This window comes from Eurytemora carolleeae, unplaced genomic scaffold (genome assembly GCF_000591075.1).
Source record: "Eurytemora carolleeae unplaced genomic scaffold, Eaff_2.0 scaffold1307, whole genome shotgun sequence".
In the NCBI taxonomy this organism is placed as follows: domain Eukaryota; kingdom Metazoa; phylum Arthropoda; class Copepoda; order Calanoida; family Temoridae; genus Eurytemora; species Eurytemora carolleeae.
The window spans coordinates 56,965-66,450 of NW_019397365.1; the positions used below are offsets into that span (position 1 = coordinate 56,965).

The window sequence follows — 9,486 nt, forward strand, 5'->3', positions numbered from 1 at the left end:
TTGCCAATCAGACTTTAGAATTGGATCAATTGGACTTTTGTTCGAATATTCTTAATCTTGATCCGTAATTATCGATATCCAATGCGGACACTTTTATATGCTTTATCCCTCAATTCAAGTTTTGCTTGCAAGGATTGCCTAAGATGTAGATCAATGCTAAATCCCGGAATTCTCAATACAAAAGTTCTAACATCAGGAAACATTGGAACTCTGAGTTCGAATTTAATGAATTAGCGCTGCGTCTCAAATCCGCCAATAACCGGTTTCAATTGAGCGCCGCAACATTGAATACAATTTTAAGTGGAATCAACCATATTTGAACCTCGTCTCAAATTCTTTAAATTCGGCCTCTGTTTATTTCAAGAATACCAGACCAATCTTCGGGTTACTAGACCATTTTGTATATTATACGAATATATTATATTTCATCCATTTTTTATTTAATTAATTTTTTATTTATTTTTTCAGATTAATTTATACTTTAGTGTATATGAGAGTGCAGCGGTTACACAGGTTTGATACTTGTTTACACAATCTTGATGAAAACTAAATAATTAAAACGTTTTTTGTATTAGATGTCTTTAATAAAGCTGTATTCAACTTCGACGCCGTTTTTGTAACATTATTTTTATTTTTGATACAAAAAATCCAGTAAAAAATCTTTTTCTAATTTTAGGTTTTAAATATAAATAACTTGAAATGTAAATGAAATTCTTGATTTTTCAAGATGTGTTAAAGTGAAAAAGTTCTTTTGCGTACACTATTTTAGAAATGCCAAGGTAATTAATAATTATTGTAAAAAAACAATTTGAAAATTAGGTTTTAGAAGGAATGCCACAAATTATGTCAAAGCTCAAAGGCTAGTATCAGAATTGCAACGTTACCTTGAAAACCTTAAACTGATCAAAAATAAGGAAAATACTCAAATCAGATTTTATTACTCGGAAATGTTTAATTCTGATAATAATTCATTATTTCTTAACAGCAAGCTGAAATGCGCAAGTGACTTTTTCAGAGAAACCACAATAGAAAATAAATAATTATATAAAAAAGTAAGGATATCTATTTTAAACTAGATCGGAACAAAACTTTCCAAGGTACAGTTGCAAATTTAACATTGTCATCTGTACATGGAGGGTCACTTAAAATTACAATTATAGTCCCTTAAAGTCCCTTATAGTCCCTTAAAGTCCCTTACAGTCCCTTATCGTCCCTTATAGTCCCTAATAGTCCCTTATAGTGCAATATATTCCCTTATAGTCCCTTATAGTCTCTTACAGTTCCTTATAGTCCCTTACAGTCCCTTAAAGTCCCTTATCGTCCCTTATAGTCCCTTATAGTCCCTTATAGTCCCTTATAGTGCAATATATTCCCTTATAGTCCCTTATAGTCCCTTATACTCCCTTATAGTTCCTTATAGTCCCTTATAGTCCCTTATACCCCCTTTAGACCCTTATAGTCCCTTATAGTGCTTTATAGTGCCTTATAGTCCCTTATAGTCCCTTATAGTCCATTAAAGTCCCTTGTACAGTGAAACCCTTAATAACGAAAACATCGAAATAATTCATCAAATGTCGTATTCTTCACTTTCTGATTATGGAATGGTGTAGATATTTAGTTTTTTAATTAAATGAGTATATGGAAATCTTTAAAACTGTTCCCGTATATTCATGGCTATTTATTTATTTTCGCAAATACTGAAATTTACGTAATATAGTATAAGATTCATTGAAAAATTGTCAAGACGACATTTGATAAATTCTTTCGATGTATTCGTTATTAAGGGTTTCACTGTAGTCCCTTTTAGTCCCTTATAGTAGTCTCTTATAATCCCTTTAAGTATTGAGTTTCTTCTTGTAACAAACACAATACAATTATAAAACAAAAATATGTTTATACAATGATTTTTTAGTGTTACACTGCCTCGCTCCTCCGTGGATCTAGACAGAGGAACGGGATATTCTCCAAGGAAAACATAGCTTAACATTAGATTTACTGCTTAATATAGTGAGTAATAGGAAGACGACTTTTATAATCAAGTCTAAAGAATATTAGATACTAATTGGCCTATTTCACTAAATAACTGATGTAACAACAATAAAGCAGTTTTTTTGGTAATCTCATTTTTAACAAATTTGTATGAAATTTCAGATACAAATTTTTATTTAGGCCTTCTGATAGACCCTTTAAAAAAATCTGCGTAACAATTTTTTACTTAAAATTAAATGAGTAGAAAAACAAAAGTTCGGGAATATATTATTTCTATCACACCTTAAAATCTTAAGTTTATCAGATTAGTAGTTTTGGAGAAAATGCGTGAAATTAAATTGAAAAAATATGCAATTTTATTTTTGAAAAAAATCATCTTGATGATTTTTATTCTTTTTAATTCTTTTTTATAATGTGAATTTTTAAGAAAGGTAAAATATCTAAATTATGATATTAGGAAAATACACATACAAAAGTGTATCATTAAAATTTGTTGATTTCTGAATTTAATTCGCGCATTTTCACCAATATGTACTCATCTGATTTTTTAAAAGATTTTAAGGTGCGATAGAAATTTTTTTTTTATTTCCTACATATTTGTTAAAATTAGATTACCCCAAAAAAAAGTGATTTATTATATGCAAGATCTCGCTATCCACTCTTTTTTTTGACCCACCCTAACGAAATGTATAAAAGTTTACATTCCAATTGCATAAAAAAATTTACATTGTAAAAGGTACAAAAAGGTTTGAAGACGTTCTTAATTTTATTCCGGCCGTGTGTTTGCTATTTATTGGACGCACATAATTTAGCTGAATTTTATTAACTTTTTTCATTTCCTGCTTTTTCATGATTTGTCAAATTCTACGTTTTCTCCAGCATCGGAAGCGGGACAGGGTCTGAATACAGGTTTTTCTTGAATTAATTCATTTTAAATTTAAAAAGTACAGCTTTGAATTAAAAAAGTGTTAAATTCTGACAATTTCTCTCCTTTTTTTGGTTTTTGTAGAAATTCAATTTGTCCTTTCATTCAAAGAAGACTGATTCACACGTGTTTAAAAACACCTCTGATGAAAATTATTAATTTGCAAAGAGAAAAGACATGAATGAGATATTCATTCTGATAAAACTAAGCTTTAAGGGTACCATTGTGAATCGGGCATGCCAGACTTTTTGAAGGTGCCTCACTTCAAATTACGCATTTGATTTCAGTTTCCATTTGGACACTTTTAAAAAATGCATTAACAGCATTTTGTAAATTTCTTTTAAATTTGAATTTACAATGTGATGTGATGGGGACCTATAAAACTACTAAATGAAAAGAAGACTAACAGACTTATGTGAAATGAATTTAAAATAAAGAATTTGAGAGTGTGCAAGGAATCATTTTACTTGAAATAATATGTTTTTTTTTTTGTCAATGTTGTTGCTGTTGTAAGTAAAATATCAAATGCACAAAATACTGACTAATGCAAAGACTTTGCTAATTAAAGATAGCGCATCAGAAAATCGACGCAAATTTGACGCATTTTCTGGGGTACCAAAAGATAGTAACTAATGTCGTCTTCTCCAGAAAAGTATATATTTACCCTGTTGACGTTTCATATTGTCGTCTTTTGTAATGTATTAAATAGTTATTTAAAAACAAAACATTGGGAAACCACCTAAGTGTATCTATCTTGAAATATTTATTTTGTCCATAGTCCATAACAGTGACTAGTGGAAAAACACATAATTTACAGAATTCATCACTTTTTAAGTTGAAATAACGACGATATCTTCCTCATGGTTACCCAGATAAATGTTTAAATGGTACCGTTGTTGATAGGACCTTTAAAGGGTTGGTAACTTGAAATTACATCTATCAGTCCTTTGGAACATTTACTTTTGGTTTGAAGTATATAAGTGTTTATAAGAAGAAAATTAATGTCACATATCTTGTATGCAATTGTACCTTGTACTTTTTAACAGTAATCAATTATCTCATTACTTTTTCATTCCCGATTGAATTCTCTCTCTACCTGATTTAAATGAATTATTGAAAAATATAACGTCATAATATTTATTTAACAGTGTATTAGTTTTTTTCACACTCTGGAATTCATATGATCCAATTAAAGAGCCTTCATCCAAACTTTTTTCTTTTTGGATCTGCTGGCATTGTAAACGCAGACTCTCCTATTCTTGGTTGGCTTGGCAGTTGGGTATCATACATGTTACTTTGCTAGGCAGTGGCACCGACAAACCTGAATTTATCAGAATTATTCATTGAATTTGTATACATAAAACTCCGAAATTTGAAGACGAAATTTAGACAATCTGCATGTTTATTGCTCAATTACGGTATTTTATGTTCATTGAACTATTTAATCAAAAATTGAGTCTAAAAGTCGTCTTTATATTCCCCAGTTTTATTTTCACCAATGTATTTAATTCTTTAATCCCCCTTTTTAAAATCCTCCAATAATTCATGCCTGGAACCTTTAGTAATAAACTTTAAAAGAGTTATAAGTAAAGGGTCGTCCTTTAATTCGCATTTTTAACGAAACTGTCTGTGATATTTTTTTCTTTAATGGTGGATATTTTTCAAACAAAATTCCCATACATTAATCGAAGAGTAAGATTAATACATTAAGTTATGCGATATTATTTCTTTGCCTAAGATTAAACAGAAGACGACATTTACACAATATTTATTTACCGTTTATAATATTTGAAATTTCTGGTCCCCTCTCTTCTTCATCGCCAGAAATTCCATTCCATAGAACCTCAGAAAAAATATTTGACAACATCTGAAAATTTTCACTAACAATTATTGGCTATTTTTAATACAAAAGAGATGCGTAACTTTATCACAAATTCAGCTATAATTCACCAGACGACTCTCATATCCAACAAATGATTAAACCAATTTTAAAATACAAATTAATATCATTAATTTGAGTTAAATTTCAGCACAAAACATTCACAATTGAGTTAAATATCTAAGGTTTTAATGTCGATTGTTAGACTCTCAAACAACCAAAATAACCAATGACGTCAAAATACAGCTGTACAGGCGTACACAATAGTCGGATAAATTTCCAACGCCTCGTCTTTATAATTAGCAAAGTCTTTGGACTAATGGTATTCCTATTCCACATTTTTAACGTTAACACTGTGTTTGTACATGTTTTAGAATGGCTTTCTTTGCAACAGTTGAGAGTAGAAAGAATGCAGCTTTCGGGATAAATGGTGTACTGCTGGTTTCAAGGTAAACAATAATGTACTGTTGGCTTTAAGATAAACAACAGTGTACTGCAGGTTTAAAGGTGAAAATCATTAGATGGTGCCCAATTTTGGCTTTGAAAAATACATGAAATTTCTTATGTTTTCTAATTCGTAGTCAAAAATTAAAACTATTGACGTCGGGGTTTTATATTTTTTTGAGAGGCTTTTTAAAAATACAGTTTGGAAATGTTGAAACCCTATTTTTATTGAACAGACGTTTTAAATGTTTAGAATCCTGATAAAAGGTCTTTTAATGAACCGAGCCAATTTATTTCCCATAACTAGTTGCATTGCAAATGTAAAATGCGCCATTGATCTAAAAATATTTTAGCCTATTTCAGACTGACACTTCGTTATTCTACAATTTTGCATATTTTCAAAGAGGTGTTATTTCAAAAAAAAGTATGATGCCTAGAAAAAATACACCTTGAAATGACTTGCACATAGAGTTTTCTATGTTTAAAGAAAATTGAGCAAAATAATTGTTTCCTTAAGACCCATACCCATACTACAAAGTTTTTTTTTGGACAACTTGTATACCTTCCTATTGGGTCATGAAAGGGCCAACAAAAATTGGGCTACGGTTTAGTGGTTTTTACGTTTATTGGATACATTCAACCTATACATAGTACATACAAATATAAATGATTCTTAAAAGACATGTGATAACTTTACATCTATTTTTTAATTTTTTAGTTTGATTTTGATTAGAGCCTGTGAAATTTTAAACGAATCGCATATATGTGGCTTAATGCATTTAGAGTAGAATAATATGTAAAAGATGAGGAATATAGATATTTGTTTGCAACTCTTGCACTGCTTTGTTTTCATTCCTTGTAATTCACAATTCTGAAGAACGGTGTGAACTTTTAACTTAAAGATTTACGTATTTCAAAACTAAATTTTTATCTCCCTTGTAAAATGTCTTGGAAGCTAAAATCATAGATTAATAACAATACAGATAGAACACTAGATGGCGTCTTTTCAAAATTTAGAGGGTTTTTCGTTTATCAATAACCCCGAGGCAGAAGCCCATAGAAGTTACGCGCATACCGCACTGAATTACAAGACAGAGAGAGAGCATGTGCGTAAAAAACTCCTAAATCTTAAGAAGACGACGAAGTGTTATATCTGTATTATTATTAATCTATGATTAAAATGCACTCCGTGCACTGCATACTGTTTTAGTACGGGACATTCTTTATATTTAACATTTAATATTTTTAGTTTGATTTTAATTGGAACCGGATCCAGCCTAATGGGTTTCTATAGAATTCACATGCTGGAGGTAATATATTTCGAGATTCCACCCCCCCCCCCTCCACCCCCCTCCCTTCCTCTTTTTAAGGGCAAGGGGGGGGGTTAATTTTTGGTAAAAAAAAACATTCCGAACACATATCAAAGTAGCGAGAGAGTTTTATTTCGTTTTTGATTATTAAAAAAATCGTTAAACCTTCAATGCTCTACCCAAATAAGATTTTAAATTATTTTTTGCTTGTTTCCTGTATATTTCAAAAGAAAGGAATAATAAATTTTATTAGTTCTCAAAATTTAAGAAAATCACTGAAATCGTTTATAGCCTAATAATCAAAAAAGCTGTAGGTTTGAAAACACGGTGACGGGGAAATTAATCAATTAAATTCCAGCGTTTCTGGTAATCCAAGGTTAAATCGTTTTTATTTGTTTTTTTTTAGGTGATAACTCTGGATTTTATTATTGTACCTACAGTTCTCACAGGAAACAGAGCAATTTAAGAAAACAAATTTATTTTTCTAAAATACATTTAAAAGTCTTTTTTCGAGCTTTTGTATTTCCATTGTGAGTTTCTTGAATTTTGTTTTATATGGTAGGAGGTGGACTGTTCACTCTGCTCGTCTCATTTTTTGGATTTGCAGCTGTTGCAAAGTAATTAGATTTTGTATTTGGTGAATTGAATTTTTGCAAAAAAAATTTGATTTTTTTTCTAAAATTTACTTGTCTTGGGCTGCAAGAAAAAGGTATATTTAATTTACTAGTAAGGTAATATAAGCATAGAGAATAGAATATATATTAGAGAGGAATTAAAAGAATCTCTCGGTATGAATTTTCTCAGTCCCTTTCAGCCTGAAAGGGAGTTCAAAGTGTACAAATCATGTACATGTTCACAAATTATGTGCAGTAGAGTACATTAACACAGTATGTTCTCTAGACTATTCATTTCAATTTCGAAATTTTTAAAGCTGTTAAATAAACTTTATAATGAATTAGGTGAATAAAAACCATCATTTGAGTTATAGTTTTAACGGAAAATCATCGTTTTTAAAGTGAAAGGCATAGAGTCTATGTGAAATGATCATTGGTCAATTATTTGGTTTTCTTTTAACATTAATTTTAGATTTTCTATAAAATGATATTCCAGAGCCCAAAAGGTTATATAGCATAAATATGTGAAGTACACCTGCAGTATGGAAACAGTACAACAAAATGGCCGTTTTCACACTTTTTTCTAGTAAATTCCCCTCTAATATATATTCTATTCTCTTTGAATATAAGTCAAAGACGTTGCGGCATTTTAAAGTCGACCCCGTCTTTAAATATTTGAAGCAACTTTTTATACCAGTCTGAATCTATGTGAGGTAATCATTACATTAAATTCTAGAGAAGATAGCTGTCTGTTAACCTGCTTCTCTGTTCTGCTTGGGGTCGACTTCTGTATACTGGTAGCAGGGATTATATCCAGTGTCAGGTGAGACTGAGTTTTCAATCAATCATTAAATTTGAGCTCAGATTAAAGGGAGTAAGGTAGTTGAACTGAGTAAGGTAGTTGAACTGAGTATGCAGTGTTGTGGAAAACTTCTTTCGGATTCATTTGAGACATATTAAACCTTTTAAAGATCAGTAAATCCTGAGTTTGAGCGCAAACTCGATGTTCAAAACTCCTACTTTGGGGGTGGATACGTTTTCAGAATTAGTTTTTTTTTAAATTATTAAATAACGACGACATAAAATGTAAAAAAGTTCTACAATAAACTACAGAAGTCATGTATAGGAACATGTTAAGAAAATAAAAATTAATCTTATCATTGAAAATAAATAATCTTGTTCAATTATTAGTTTCTATTATCTCATTATTCTGGTTTCTTATTATTCACAAAGATTTTCTCAGATTTTCTTGAGTTATTATTGAAAGAACAACATTTGAAGAATTTGAAGAAATCTGCGAATAAATTCAAAGAAAATTAGAAATTCAATATAATAATGAAAACGAAATAATCGATTTTAGCATTGATTTATTGACAAATTTCTTTTGAGAAATATGTTCCTAACCATCTAATTAGATTACTGTATAATTTTTACTATATTTTTCGTTGTCGTTATTTAATTATTAAAAGAAAATAATTCTGAAAACGTATCCAACCCCAAAGTAGAGTTTTGAACGTCGATTTTGCACTCAAACTCAGGATTTACTGATCTTTAAAAGGTTTAATATGTCTCAAATGAATCCGAAAGTTTTCCACAACACTGCATACTCACATTCAACTACCTTACATAGCCGGTCACTCCCTTTTAGTCTGACCTCATAATCATATAAAACCAGGCTTTGTAATTATTTTGTCAATCTTAGAAAAACATTTTTAATATAATTGATTTTTTGAAATTTATCATTGAGCTAAGATCATGTAAAAATGGCTTTCTTTGTAAATCAATCTTAGGGGTTGAGCCTTGTTTAAGTCCAACTCCAGTGCTGGATAAAATCGGTTGTTATTAGTACTAATCAATCTTTAGTGTTAAAAAATTATAAAAAAAAAATAAAAAAAATTATAAAAATTATGTCCGAAAATAGGAAGTCAGGTAAAACTGTCTTAACCCTATCCTTGAGTTCTTGAAAATCAGTATACGTTGTGGGAGGGGGTGGGGGATTTCATATTTTGCAATAATAACATTTTTTGCTAAATCCAGTTAACTAGTAAAACCAGTTTTAAGTTTTAACCCTATCCTGATTGGGCTATGTTGTGTGATATATGGTTAGGGTGCAAGGGAGGATTTTAAAAAGATAAAAAAAGTACGCCCGGAAAATGTGCAGCAATCAATATTTTTACTTCTATATATAAATTTGGCTTGTCTGTCTGTCTGTTTGTCTGTTTGTTTGTTTGTTTGTTTGTATCCAATAAACGTCAAAACGGCTGAACCGATCGGGCCCAAATTTTTTGTGGGACATCTAGGGACCCCAGGGAAGGTTTATGAATC

General features: G+C 30.3%; 1 protein-coding gene and 1 long non-coding RNA gene across 2 annotated transcripts in view; one reads left to right on the top strand and one right to left on the bottom strand.

Moving 5' to 3' along the window:
* Nucleotides 1-472: 472 nt before the first annotated feature.
* Nucleotides 473-9,486, top strand: part of LOC111713768 (CD63 antigen) — a 12,933-nt gene continuing 3,919 nt past the window's right edge. The window contains exons 1-8 of the mRNA XM_023488714.1: nt 473-513; nt 1,913-1,969; nt 2,869-2,898; nt 5,168-5,242; nt 6,487-6,547; nt 6,954-6,996; nt 7,110-7,164; nt 7,898-7,984. Of these exons, the coding sequence (XP_023344482.1) occupies nt 491-513; nt 1,913-1,969; nt 2,869-2,898; nt 5,168-5,242; nt 6,487-6,547; nt 6,954-6,996; nt 7,110-7,164; nt 7,898-7,984 (431 nt within the window). The 5' untranslated portion in view covers nt 473-490. The remainder of the gene's footprint in view (nt 514-1,912; nt 1,970-2,868; nt 2,899-5,167; nt 5,243-6,486; nt 6,548-6,953; nt 6,997-7,109; nt 7,165-7,897; nt 7,985-9,486) is intronic.
* On the bottom strand, nt 4,038-5,150 carry LOC111713777 (uncharacterized). Its single transcript, XR_002767785.1, has 2 exons — nt 4,691-5,150; nt 4,038-4,235 (listed from the first exon to the last, which is right to left on the bottom strand). It is a non-coding gene; the product is annotated as an uncharacterized LOC111713777 (long non-coding RNA).